The 14,818-nt window shown below is 32.3% G+C and overlaps 1 protein-coding gene across 2 annotated transcripts; it reads right to left on the bottom strand.

The window, feature by feature from the left end:
* Positions 1 to 2,240: 2,240 nt before the first annotated feature.
* On the bottom strand, positions 2,241 to 12,986 carry LOC137811857 (calmodulin-binding transcription activator 2-like). Of its 2 annotated transcripts, none has more exons than XM_068613712.1 (13): positions 12,722 to 12,986; positions 10,959 to 11,078; positions 10,357 to 10,472; positions 10,093 to 10,181; positions 9,732 to 9,774; positions 8,905 to 9,082; positions 8,640 to 8,756; positions 7,983 to 8,293; positions 6,664 to 7,197; positions 5,590 to 6,281; positions 4,598 to 5,177; positions 2,752 to 3,078; positions 2,241 to 2,666 (listed from the first exon to the last, which is right to left on the bottom strand). In XM_068613712.1, exons 1-13 carry the CDS (start codon positions 12,759 to 12,761, stop codon positions 2,553 to 2,555), a joined length of 3,261 nt encoding a protein of 1,086 aa, XP_068469813.1. In that variant the 5' UTR covers positions 12,762 to 12,986; the 3' UTR covers positions 2,241 to 2,552. The 2 variants fall into 2 exon arrangements, with proteins under 2 accessions (XP_068469813.1, XP_068469812.1); XM_068613711.1 differs by having other exon boundaries at positions 2,241 to 2,669; positions 12,722 to 12,940.
* Between the last annotated feature and the right edge of the window lie 1,832 nt (positions 12,987 to 14,818).

The following is a 14,818-nucleotide window of genomic DNA, read 5'->3' as shown; positions in this document are numbered from 1 at the left end:
ACTGTTTTTCAAATCTGATATTTGAGTGTGTGCTGTTGGAAATTCTCACTGCATAATCTTGTGATTAATCTTGCTGAATTAAAAGCTTTTCAAACAAAAACAGTGCTGAAATAAATCTGTTCATTCTTACATAAATCGATTTATTTTCTGTAAAACTGGGTTAAACACTGTTTCTGCGAAGAAGTTTTAAAAGGTCAATTCACCCCCCTCTTGAACTTTGGCACTATTAAACCCAACAGTTATGTGGGACTTAATTCCTTTTGGAATAATAAAAACATAATAAACTCCCACGTATTGGAAAAAGATGATAGAAGAAAAGAAAGAAAAAAATATTAAATCTCATTCAAAGCTCGTAGCAAGCTATATGAATCAATCTTAGATTGAGAAACTTAACACACAATGTAGTTCTTGTAGCAAACTATATAAACAAAAAAACACTAGTGTGTGCTAATGGTTAATCAATCACAATAAACTCATAATTCATGTTGTTATCGTTATGTTGTGCTTATTAAGTCATGTGTGTGTCTGGTATTCATGAATGTTCTAAAGACCTTGTCATGATCACATACAAGTGGTCACACTTGACATTCATATGGGTAATTTCATCATGTGTATATTGCAATTCATACACCACACTTTAAGGGATATGGATATCATTAAATAATTTGTCAAAATTTAAAATCCCTCGTACCACATACAATTTAACTACAAAGTTTATCCTCTCAATGATCCAATATCTAGTACTTTACACACCACCGGAAGGGGCAAAATTGATTCTAATCAATTTTAGTGTTAGCATAATTGACAAGTGACTTATTTTACCCATATGAACCTTGTTCATTAGATCTCCAATCACAAAGGTTTGGTAGGTTTCCAACACTTGTTTGTTTTCAATTGGCTTGAGTCTCATTTCCATTGATGTTTCTTAAATCATTTTTCTCCTTGAGGATTTTGTTAGAGGATCTACTAGATTTCCTGTTGACTTATTCTCCTTGAGGATTTTGTTAGAGGATCTACTAGATTTCCTGTTGACTTAACATAATCAATAAAAATTGTTTCACTCTCTAGCAGCTGCTTTATTAAATTATGTCTCAATTATATGTGTTTTTCTCCTTCATAATTATTTTTAGTTATAGTTATTGTCAACTTGCAATCACAATACATTGACACTAATAAGATTGGTTTCATTTCTAGTGGAATGATTGTTAAGTTTTTCAACCACACATCTTCACTTTCTAACATTTCAAGAGTAGTAAACTCTTATTCAATTGTTGATCTTATAATAATTATTTGTTTAGTTGATATTCATGTAACCACATCATCTCTAAATTTAAACAAATAATCACTTATGGATTTTTCTTATCAAATCAGTAATTCAATTAGCATCATTGTACCTTTTAGTATAATAAAAAATCTACTATATATAGTATCTCTTAAATATTTCACTAGTCTTGCAAGAGCATCCTTATGATCTTGATTCAAACATCGAGTATACCTACTCAATTTAGCTACTGCTTAATCAATACCTGGTCTAAAACTATTAAATGCTATAAACTTCTAATAATTTAGACATACTTAGGTTTGAAAAATTGGTTCTCCTTTGTTTTTCTTTAATTTAATATTAACATCATGATAGGTGTTTGCTGACTTAAAGTTATAATAATTAAATTTTCTACAAATTTCTTAATATATTATTCTTGAGATAATAATATGACTCATTTCCTTACTATTCTGACCCATAATTAAACTTGTTTTACCAACATCTTTTATTTCAAACTTAGTTTGTTTATAAAACTATCAATAGTATTACAATAAAAATAATCTAAATGTTTTCTAAGACTATTTTAATCTCTAATGTATATTTATAATTTTCTATTTAGAATTGTAGCATTACAATAAAATTCTAAAATTCTTCTAAAGAAAAATAGTTATTTTTCACTAATAATCATTTTTATCAGTATTTCAAACAAAACATCATTTTATCATGATAATCAGTATATAATCAAGTATTATAATAAATTATATGAATTAAAACAAAATTTAAATGACAAGTAAACCAAAAACAACTAACATGTTGGTTTGAAGTAGTATTAGACTCGAACGTTCTAAATAAGATCTCGGATTCGAAACTTGATGAAAAAAATTGTTAGGAAACAATGATTGATACTCTAAACCAATAACATGGTTATCCAAAATTGCAAATGACTAAACTACTAAATTATTAAAATATAATGATACAATTTTAAGAATTAAAAACATTTCAATATAAATAAAATCATCATGTCATATACAAATCACCATATATAAAATTAAATCATGTCTATTATGTTATTTGAAGTGTCAAACCTTAACGCGTTCAAGGTTTCATAATCTATTTATAATCCAACCTTGGATACTAGTGTTTTGCTATAAAACAGGAAGACCTATGATCCAATATATATTATATCTACAGCAGCACGCGATGTTAGGAAGTTTCCAATGGCAAACAAAACCAACTGAGCATCATGTATTTACCGGGTGGGAGGGTGAGTGGGTAGAGCCACAGCAGAGAATCAATCGAAAGCTATAGGTAAGAAATTTTCATCATCTAAAAGCATGTCAATATCAATCAAATCCTCCACACCGTCAACTGCCTCTTCAGAATTCATCGAATTCATATTATCTCCCTGCTACATATAAAAACCACGTATAATTAAACCAAATATTCGTCATGAGTTTATAAGTAGGACAAGACAAGCTGATAGAAAATACCTTGGTTTGACGGAAGTCCTCAACTACATTTAGCACCCGCCGGTATTGAGCCCGTGCCTCTGGATACTGAACCATGGACTTCACCCGTGAAAGGGCCTTTTTGAACCTTGCTTCACTCTGTTTCCTTCCTTCCTTGAGAAAATCATAATCATCCTCTTTCAGAGATTCGCTTGGTTGGTCAGGGACGACCTTGTTCACGGTATCTGATCGAAATCCACGTAAACCACTACCCTTGCGCCTCCAGCGTAATATGACCTTTTCCAGGATTCCCACGGACCATATGATTGGTTTATACTGCTTTCTGACCTGGTGACCTCTTACATGAGCCTTCAACACCATGGAATTCAAGTCAGTTGAAGAATATATCAAATGTACAAGGGCACATAACAAAAAACAGACAAAAAAAGAGAGTTCTATGGGTGCTCAATCTCCAGGCTTCTTCAGCAACCAGATTGTAAATACTTTAGGAAAACGAGATAGAAGACAACAACAACAAATGAAGGGAAGGATAACATTATTTCTTAAACCTGGTTTCCTTACAACGAGAGTGGAAACCATTACCAACATTGACACCCAACGTGATATCTATGAGCATGCAAGTTATATAAATACCAAAAAGAGGTTGGGAAGTATTGTAGACTAAAAAGCATTTTAGCACTCCCTCCTAACCCAGGGGGACTAAATACTTAAATACCCCACCAAACATTTCATACCACTTAATGAGATCAAGGCACCAAATACTCAAGTCCCCATCATAACACCTTTCCTAAGAGCTGACTTCTTGACAGCTCACATTCTACAACACCTCACTTCTTCGATAGCTAGAAGCCTTTGTGGCTAGCTTTTTCCAAGATACCAAGAACCACCTCTAAAACCAATTGATAAAATAAAACGCCCAAACACTTGGGGAATCAACCCATAAAAGTTAGTTGTTAATGGAGATAATCAAATACTTAAATACTTCACCAAACATGTGAGTATTAGGCACCCCATAATACTCAAGTCCCTATGTGTAGATTCCAGTTTGAACATTTAAACCAACTTTCAGTTTCCATTGAACATTGTGTCAACATGTTTGACATTTTTTTCTAAATCCAGTTAGAAACAAAATTCACTTCAAACTCTAGTTGACTTTAAAATAATGAGTTTATTTCTTCACTTAATTTACAAACTAAAATCTAAACACAATACTGTCAACTTTCACCTAAATTGTAGAATAGTTGATGATAGGATGTTCAATGTGGTAAATCCAACAGCCATAATATTAAAAAAGCAAATTAAAAAATTAGTTTCTACACTTCACATAATTTTCATTTTAGTCCCTATATTCATAAATTCTACATTTTTGTTCCTATTTGAAAAAAATAACATTAAGGATTTGATCCTTCCATTGGACAACGTCACAACCATATTAGATTTAGTCCCTTTCTAGTTAACACAACAACACCGTTTTTCCACTTTAGAAGTAAAAAATTTATATTTGATTTTAGTCCCAACATTTACATTTTGGTTCCTACAACCGACACACTAGTCCCTCTCTACTTAACAGAGTTTTCCATTTTAGTCATAAGTGGAAATTTTATACTTCATTTTGGTCTCAATTGTTACATTTTGGTTTCTACACCTAGTCACGTGCCTTTTAGTTTTGGTCCCATATGGGAAAAATAATCTAAGACCGTTAGAACTAAATTAAACGATAGGGACTAAGTTTTAATCAACTTTTCACGCAGGGGCAAAAATGTAGAGTTTTTTCATTTAGAAACTAAAATAAAAATAAAGCCACTAAATGTATAGTTTAACTTACGAAAAATAGGAAGACAGGAAAATAAAGAGTAGAACAACGAACCTGGATTTTAACAATTCTTTGACGAATGATCAAGAATTCTTTTCTCTTCTTCCAACCCCGAAACTTTTTCTGTATTTGTATTGCAGCAGCACTGGCTAAACCCTCTCCTTGTCCAGATTTGTTCGTCCTAGAAGCTAAAAGGGAAAGAGCTTGTTGATCTGACAATCCAAATTCATCATCATCATGCTGAGCTAACTGTTTCCTCTGAAATGACTGCATTCTGTATACTTGATGTATTCGATCAGCAGCTTGTGTAGCATTCCGGACAGCATTGAGGGAATCCTTAAGGCAGATAGCATCTGGTACTTCACCATAAAGCACAGGTAAAGCAGTTCGCTCTGAAACTGTTTGTACTGCTTTCATTCCTGAAGTTTCTTTCCTACCATCTTTATTTTCCTCCATCGTGAGTAATTCAAGCTGGCTAGTTAATAATGACTCAGCAAGAAAACCGGAAAGTCCTTTGTGCCCATTGCTAGAAGCAAGATCCGCAGGTGATCTACCTTCACGAGCTTCTGAACATGGATCTGTCACTGCTTTAGTGTCTGCACCCATGGACACAAGGACTGCAACTGTTCGCTCCCTGAGCAAATGGACAGATAATAACTAAGGAACAAGTTCATATTAAGTGAAGATAATACATCTGAGGACACTTTTGAAAAGGAATACTCTAATCTGGAAGTATGACAGAATATATCTTTTAAAGTTTCCTTTAACTGACCAAAGCAATTGTTCTAAAATAATTTGCAACTAGTTTACATGTATAAACAGTCCACCAACATTGGGATTATAACAGAATAAATTTTAGAAATGTTAAAAAACACAGATTTAGGTAAGGAGCTAAAATATTCATATTACCTAATGGTTTCATGTTCAATCAAATCCAAAATTCAGGAAAGTTGGAAATGATCAGGGTAACAAAAGAGGTTTAACACACATAAAGTAGTTGTAACATGCACAAAATCAAATCAAAACAATTAAAAAAAAGTCTTTACCGGCCACAGTATGCAGCCCAATGTAAAGCTGTCCATCCACTCGCATCACGGAAGTTGATATTGACTCCAGCAGTTATGATTGGTTTTATGGCCCAATCGTAACCAAGAGCAGCAACTAAATGTAACACGCCCTGCCCTTCTTCACTTAATACACGAGGCCCTTTACCAGTTTCAGTTACTTTGCGAAGAAGCCATGAGTACAAGGTCTCTTTAACCTGCTTGTGAAACATATGCTCCTTCAACTTGTGTTTTGTTGTATCCATCTCCACAGTTGTCTCTTCTCTACATGAATATTCTTCTTCCTCTTTCAATGAAATAAGCTTGAAAATTAAGTTTCTTTTCTCCATATCATCCTCAAACACTTGATTTGAAGTGTGCGCTGAATTTAAAGAAAGTAACCCCACCAGTCGCAAATGAAGGACCATTTCAGTTGCACTGTTAAAAAAATCTGCAAAATCGACATTTCTGTCGACACCTTCTCTGTACTCAAATTCCCGAACTTCACTACAAGCAAACCTATTGGCACGTGTTACATAGAAGGGAACCCGTCCAATCTTATGAGGTGGAGCTTGACAGCATAGAATTCCGTTTGCTAAAACCTCAGCAGGAACCTCCACTTCCCCAAACATACAGGACCAATTACATGCTGTCACCATAGGTTGACTCTTCAAAAATGTTCCAACAATCAACACCTGTATGGTTTTGAATAGTATATGAGTCAAATTAAAGCCAGTCTTGTCATTTCATTTGTGGTAGAACTCAAAGAAAAATTATTAAACCATTAGTGGTGCATAAAACTCCAAAGCAGATAAAGAATATTAACAGGATACATCAAGAAATACAAGAAATTTCTGTAAGAAAGAAATAGACACAAGTTGGGAAATATCCATATAAATAAGGAACAAAACTATAAGCATCTGACCTGAAAAAGAGCAGTCAACATCCAAGAGGCAAAATATGAAAAAATATTAATCTAAAGTAAATTCCAAGTGCCAAACATATTTAATTACTTATCCCACCACACACAAGAAAAACATAGCAAAATTATAATTGTGTGAATCTAGATTAAAGTACCTCAATTTCTGATTCAGCATAAGCCCATTTAGGTGAAAAATCATTTATGCTAAACAGCTGATCTTGAGAAAGGGACAGGTTTAATGATGTATCATCTATCACATCTCCACAATCATCTGTGCTCCATGAAATGCCAGGGGAGGACTGCATATGCAGATCATCCACACCTGCAAATTCTTTAGTAATCCACCTAGAGAAACTATCAACCTTCTTTAAGCTCTCCTCTCCATCCAATAATCCACGCTTCATGGTCAAGGCATAATTAATACTGGCTTCACCAGGCACTTCATACTCAGAATTGGATTTCGTTGCAGGTTGAGATTGTGTATTTGTATACTGCTTTGAGATGTTTTGGTGCACAGACTTCTCTTTTAACTCACCATTAAAAGTGAACATCTCAGCAACAATTTCTGGGCCTACAGTATCAGTTACATCCCCCAGTAAACTAGTGCCATAATCAGATCCAAATTCCAAGCCCAATGATTGGGTAAGGCTCCACTTAGGTAATTCTATTGTATCGTCTTCAAAAGGAATCTGAATAAACATTAAAATAAAAAAACCAAAAATAGTTATATATCATTGCTAAATCTCAGAAACTGGTGCAGATTTTAAGATTTTGATAAGAGATATACAAATACATTTAAAAAAAATTAAAAGGGATACAGTAGGACAAACATTAAGTAAAAAAAAAGTTTGTAGAAAACTGTGATAAAACACTTTTTCTAGCATTTCTACAAGTTCAGAAGCAATTCAAAACATTCAATGCTACACAAGTACATCAGTAACATGACGTAATGAATACATCCCCTCCCAATTCCTCGTTCCAGGCATTGTAACTTTCTAAAACACATGTGACTAATTCCATAGAAAGAAAGTAACTGTATTTTCCCCGGTTACTTTTTCCACAAATGAATCTTCTAGAATCTCTTAATATTCTTTTGATAAATAGCAACTTCCACCAATCCTTACCCTCCCAAGCTTCCCTGTCCTATTCTTCCTTTTTCAAAGATAAAACAATAGGTGAACATATAGCCCATCAAACAATCAAGTCCATTAGAAACCACATAGAATAATAGAACTTTAATCATCAGAGTAATGTTTCGAGCATAGTAGTCAACAACGCTGCTCCACCATGATTGCAATAACTTTGATTTCTGGAACCAGACAGAAAATTGAAGACATCATCCTTTACAATAAGATAGCACAACTTCTCCGAATGGAACCTCAAATAAAACTCATTTGTGCTGAGAAATCAGAAGCCTGCATATGCAAGCAAGAGTACACTACTAGAAGATGTAGCCAGAAAAAACAGTATGTACCTGCCAATTTGAGTGGATAGGCTGTGAGGCCCTTTCCTCTTCAGTGAGGGCATTTTTACGCCCTAAAAGGTTGCCTGGAACAGTATTGTTTTCTTCAAGGATGTTTCCCGATGCACTTGTTGGAATAGATGTAGATGATACAAGAGAAGTAGCAGTATGCTTTCCTGAAGACTGCTCCATGGCATTGTTCCATGATGCAATGTCATGTGCTCTATGACCCTCGGTGTAAGCAGTATCACTAGCTCTAGACTTATGACCCTGAACAAATGGGATATATTCAGCTCCAGGAACTGGAAACTGTGCAGGATCACCTGAAAACATCTCAAAACAAACCACAAAAATTCAAATGTCGAATCCCAGAAAAAGCTGATAAATTTAGACTTTATTTAAGACATTAAATATGTTAGAATATACCAAAAAAATGTTCAATATCTTGATTGTATCTTAATTTAAGACTAGTGTCCACATTTCCTTATTTTCTTGAAATTTGTTTCCTTGTGGAGATTAGTATTATATCAAATAGAGTAAATAATATCAGTATCAGTGTATTCGGTCTCCTTAATTTCTTTTCCTCTCTCTATTCATAAAACCCTTTGAACAAAATAGAAGTTACAAAATGATCATCAAAAGCAAATAAGAAAAGGAAGATAAGATAACCTGAAAATGGATGTGTAAGATATGAACTACTTGAACAAGCATCAATCTTATCCATCGGCCCCAAACTTTTTGATTCATGATAGGATTGTAATCCTGAACTTGCTTGATGAATATCCTCTAGGAAGAAGTTTGATTAAACCATTTAGACCAAATGAACCGAACACTTATGTAAATATATGGTGTAACAGTAAACCAACTTAAAGCCTGGGCATGTTAATTAAAGGAATTAAGTGTGACAACCATAACATAAACATGACAGATTTACCTGAATCAGCATCTTCACATAAAGACGTCAAAGTGCTGGTTGGGCTCATGGAATCTGTACTTCCTGAAGGCACACTACCATAATTTCTGGGAAAGCCAGATGACAAAGAACTTCCATTCTGGGAATCTGATGTAGCCTCACCAGAATATGTTTTTCCACCAACATTGGTTTTGTTAACCTGAAATACAAACCCACAAAACACCTATTAATAAATCATTAATGATAAAAAAAAGTGAGTCAATATTAGATTCAAAAGTTTTCTGCCAGATTTCAAGAATATTATAGAAAGAGTTTGGGATCTTTTCAAAAGGATTATGCAACTTCCTCTATGTCATCAATTGGGATTTATAATGGTTAAAAATCAATGTCTTCTCATGTAAGAAAAAGAAAAATATAAATTTTAGCAGCGGAAGAGTAAATACTGAATGTTAGTATGCTACCATTTTGTAGACCTCATAAAGCTTAAATATAGCTACCCAGGCTAACAATTACTGAAGAAGCATATTCTCTAATGCATGATGGCAAGAATTTAAGAAGGAAATCAAATGGAAGATAGATTTTTGTTGACATTATAATCAATGTTTAAGGGAAAGTAAATAGTACTTGTACAGTAGTACACTAGTACTGTTTTCCCCCGTCAAGTCTAGAGGAAAGTCCTCGTGATAAGAAAAAAACAGAACAGACTACGCTTGAGCTACTAGATATCATACATACTCAGGTCAAAATTGCACCAACAACAAAATCATGCAATGATACATTCTTGCTCTAGTAAGGAAGCAAAATACCTGAATAAAAAAAGTGTGAAATAAAGAAAACAAGTCAAATACCTTAACATCCAAGTAGTGGACAAATACTATATGCATCATATCCCTGCATAAAAACAAAATCATTTTCTAATTAATTGTATTAAACGTAAATAATTTTAGTAGAATATTGGAAACTTAAAAATTTGCTGAGAAATGCAAAAAGAATTCAGTCTAGTAACGTGCGTTTATTATAAATACTATTAACTGACTCCAAAAATACAAATATAAGTACACTAATGCTAGTAAGTAATAATGTAGTACTTAAAGTAATAATGTAGTACTTAGGAAGAAATTCAGACAGCAACTTCCGTGAAAAATATAGTACTTCAAGTTTAAAGACAGCGGCAAGCTAATAAAATGTAAACTAGTTCATCACACTCACGGTTCAAGCATCCAATAGCTTCGCCTCTGAAAACTTTCATTTTCTTCTCCATGGGCATAGTAGCAGTGCAACACATCAACACTTCCCACCTAATTTTGCACAAAGGAGGTATTTTTTAGTGTATAAAGACTAGTTTTCAATTAGAGAAAAATAAGCTGAAATAATTTGTATTATCTTATATATATATATATATATATATATGCATGCTTGTCTTTCAAAGATTCTATCAACCACAAACTGAAAAAGGAAACTTTCATGGCTTGCCTTCAACTTTTCATGAGCTTCCTTCACAGTCTTTCCATCCTTTTTCTTTCTCCAAATATGTCCATCTTTTCTGAAGTACCTTAAAACCTTCCGATCAAATAGAAAAAGGGAGCCACCTGCAATCACCAAATACATGACATGAGGCAATGGTTTTATGAACATGAAGCTATAATCAGAGATAAAAGATGAAATAAACTTAGAAATGCAGTCAAGTTTTAGCATGAACAACAAAACTATTAATAGCATCCTAGAAACTACATACATGATCATGCGAGAATAAAATATCAGGTTCCCTTTTATTAAATCAGATATCTTTTGGAATCTAAAAGGTTGGCATGTATAAGGTTGTAAAACAGCTTAAGAAAGACAATTTGTGACGTTTAATAAGCAAGCCTTTTGCTGCAAAAGAAAGACAGATATGCCCAACCTCCATAATTGGCATTGATAAGGTTGTCGAACAACCTCAGGAATACCTAGATGCAACAAACCATTCATGATGGATTAGTAATTTTAAGCATTTAAGCAATTCAATCCACCCATATGCACAAGACTGACATAGGAGGCAGTAATAAATTGATCAGTAACATATACAGAAACCATACTTGGTGGCCTGTTAGGTGGTTCTGGTGTGATTTGAAACATCCGATAATTGCAAAGAATTTCACATATTTCTGCAGGGCGCAACCACCTATTCTGGGCTTCAAGTTGTAATTGCTGAAGATCTGCAGAGTAATAAAAAATAGAACATGGCATTCACTTAAACATTTGATTGCTAAATTATCACATTCACAATTTAGCAAACTTTAAAAATCAAACTGCAGCCACACTAATCACATCAACAATATTAATAATTTTAATTATTACAACCCCACATGCATAAGAAAATTGATTTATTACTTGTAACTAGGATTATTAGCTTTAAGAGATGCCACATAGATTACTGCTGCTGCCGCTGGTTTAAATATTTGATGATTTATGTATTGACCTATTCATTTCCCATGATGCAATGACAAATAGAGGATCTAGCAACCATAGTATCAGCATGCTAAAACAACAACTACCAAAATATTTTGCTATTAAGAAATTTGCAGCTACAAAGCAAATTCTTGGGATGAAAACTGTTTAGAAGAAAGTGGCAAGTAGTTCGAGTTTGAACCTTTTACAAGCTGGGTTATATTGAAAAGGTGCTGAGAAAATTAACAATGTAAGATTCAAAGCATGTTAGCGCTTCTGTGGCAAGACACTTCAGGATAGGGACAGTACCCAAGATTTAAGAACAGTATGATTTCATGTCTCAAGTTTCAATGCTTCAGCTTGGTAGTCTAAAGCATGCAATTGATTTTACTTGAGCTACTATAGTACAGGAGTTTTAAGCAGGATCACAGCTAATGAGGGAAGCAACATCAAGAGACTTTTGGTAATTGAGAGGTACCAACTAACATGATGTAGTCATTTTGTTTTAAAAGGGGCACTGGACAATATTATATAGAAACATATTCTGATAACAGAGGAGGCACTGTTGGCTATGCGGATACCTTGGATGCAAAGGCTTTGCTTGAACATATCAACTACAAGTATTGCTGGCTCTTCCGAGCAGAAGAGGATGTTGCTCTCAGTAAATCCAAAGCAAACAGAGTTGACAAAATGGGTAAAAAAAATTAAGTAGCTTATTCTTCTCTTAAATAGTTGAAGGGCAATTATTATGTAAAGTCAACTTGTCTCTTGCTCGACATATCTCTTCTCACATAATGAAAATCCAGCTAGCACATGGCCTAGGAGAATTTCTTTGAACCACATAAATTTGTTACCACAGAGAAAGCAGAGAAATGTACAGTGTTCTTTTACCCTTTGAAATACACAAGCAAACTGCTACAACAATAGAACCCATTTAGCAGCAGACAATAGCTCTTCGGCGCCAATTAGCAGAGAGCACCATATTTTTTTACAGCAACAACAGCATTATAATTTTTCCTCAGAGTAACATGCATTATATCTATTTAATGAAGAACCAATACCAATCCCTAGGCCAAGCATTCACACCAGACACAGTCACAATTAAGTAAACGCCATAAAAAACACTCTATTCTTTTCACACAAAATCTCAAATTGAACAAAAAGAGGACATTTCCAAAAAAAATATACACAGAATTTCAGACATACAAAAGGAGAGATTTGAAACCCCCTAACAATTAACTCATTTCCAGAATCCTAAAACAAACAATCGAAATTTGAGGAAGTCAGGCTACTCGAAATCATTCCGAGACAAATGAAACAACATGATCGGGCATTGATTATCCAAGTCTCAATTGAACATTAACTTAATCGAAGCATAAGTAATAGAAAATGAATTAAAATAAATGATGACCTAATCGAGGTCCCAAACCGTAAGAAGCAGGCTCCGCCATGGCGAAGACCGAGGAATCAGAGATAGATCGACGCGGAAACGTTGAAGCAGTGTGTGAGTATCTCTATCAATCAAATACACTTTTTAGCTTTCGTTCCTTCTTTCTTTCTTCGCTTTTCGCTCTTTCCAGTCAGCTTCTTCTCACACAGTAACGTGACCAAGTGAATAACCAGAACAGGCGGGACATGGGGACAGCTACAACCTTTATTTTTTTTTTCTTCTTCTTCCGTTTTTTCATTTACTTTTTTATTTTTATTTTTCTAATTTTTTCTATTTCTTCAGTTTTTTTAATATTTTTATAGTATATATAGTCTGAAAATAAATATACCATCAGGAAACTGATGTTGACTACAATGATAGAAGTAAGTTGCTTTTAATTCATTATTTGGATTTAGTAATTTTCTGTTGAGACACTTTTAAATGATGATAAGTTTTTATTTACCCATAGAAATTTAATACAAGTAAAAAAAATATTACAATAATTCCATACATCATGTAACTAATTTTAGTTAAATTTCTTGACAAGGTATTTGCATTTTTATTCAATATTAATTATTTGAATTCTAATGTGATTTTGATATTTGATACGTGTTGGAAATATTTATGTGAATGATGTATATCATATATTAGAAGGTAGTTTCGTACACCCAAAAATATTAAACTCAAATTTAAAAAATTAAATGAGGTCGTAGAAAAGAATAATGTTAAAATCATCCAATAATTAAAATATCTTTTTATTTTCATTTAAATATTCTTCAGATTAATTTATGTTGTTTTGTGTACCTATTATTTCTATCTTTTTGTTTTCGGTTCATTTTTTTTTTTTCTTTAATTTTTTCCAACTCATGGATCAAGCTCATTTTATTTTCAAATAAAAGTTGACTGATAAAATTAAAAATATTAAAAAAATATGGAAGTTAATTAACAGATTAAAGATAAAAAAGACGAAAATAATAATTATTTAATTTCATTCATAATAAAATCAAACAATTCATTATTTAAAAATCTAATAAAACACATTTTTTTAATAAAAAATAATTATATTTATAAAATAGTTAAAATTTAATTAAGTCTAATCAGTAATGAGGATGTTTATAATAAGTTTACTGAATTTTTCATGTGTTGCGTCAAACAAACTACTCCTTAAATTTGGGCATAGTTTGACATGTACAACCAATATTTTAGTAGTGGTAGTTGATATTTTTGGCTAAAATTGGTCTTGATTTGAGATTCAATGGTCAAATTTCTTCTAATTTTTGTTTTGTCTTTTTCTTTAAACCCTTCATGGGTGATCTAACTTGAACATGTGTTATCATGTACTAGTTCTTAAATTTTATTTTATTTTGTTTTGGAATTGTTGTCTCCTTCCTTTCAAAAACAAAAACCATCCATTACACAAAATAATATTTTGATATATAAATTATATGTTATTATTAAAAATTATGATAATTAAATGTATTAAAATACATAAATTATGTTTTCAATTCACACTGAATAATTTTAATTATGATAAGGATACAAAATTTATTAAGAAAAATATCAACTAATTAATTTAAAAGCACAGAAAAAGTTATTAACAAAGTAATAAATAGAGATGAAATGAGTTATTTATGATGATTGACAACTGTGAAAGCAGTGTCTTCGTTAACAATCTTAAGAAATTGTATCTCCTTTGTTGTTTTCAGTTATAAGTAAAAATAATTAATTTTATACTATTTATGAAATTCAATTAATATTATTTGATTTTACTAACCTTAATAATAAACCAGTCATTAAAAAAGTAAATGTTTTAGGAATTAATATATCGTTAAATGATGTTTTGTCTATAATTAAATCTATTGTACATGACAAAAGTAATTTGTTTATTAAAAAAATATAAAATCGAGTTTACTTATTAAAATAAATAAAACTTACTGGAATCTATAATCTCTAAAAATATTTAATAATTAAACATTAATTAAATTATATCAGAGTGTAGTTTTAATATATTTTTTTGTTTCTGATATTCTAGTGGGGTCGAAAGAAAGGGTTAAAAAATTACTCCTTTGATTATTATTT

Source organism: Phaseolus vulgaris, chromosome 2 (genome assembly GCF_000499845.2).
Source record: "Phaseolus vulgaris cultivar G19833 chromosome 2, P. vulgaris v2.0, whole genome shotgun sequence".
Classification (NCBI taxonomy): domain Eukaryota; kingdom Viridiplantae; phylum Streptophyta; class Magnoliopsida; order Fabales; family Fabaceae; genus Phaseolus; species Phaseolus vulgaris.
This window is presented reverse-complemented; position numbering and strand designations above follow the sequence as displayed.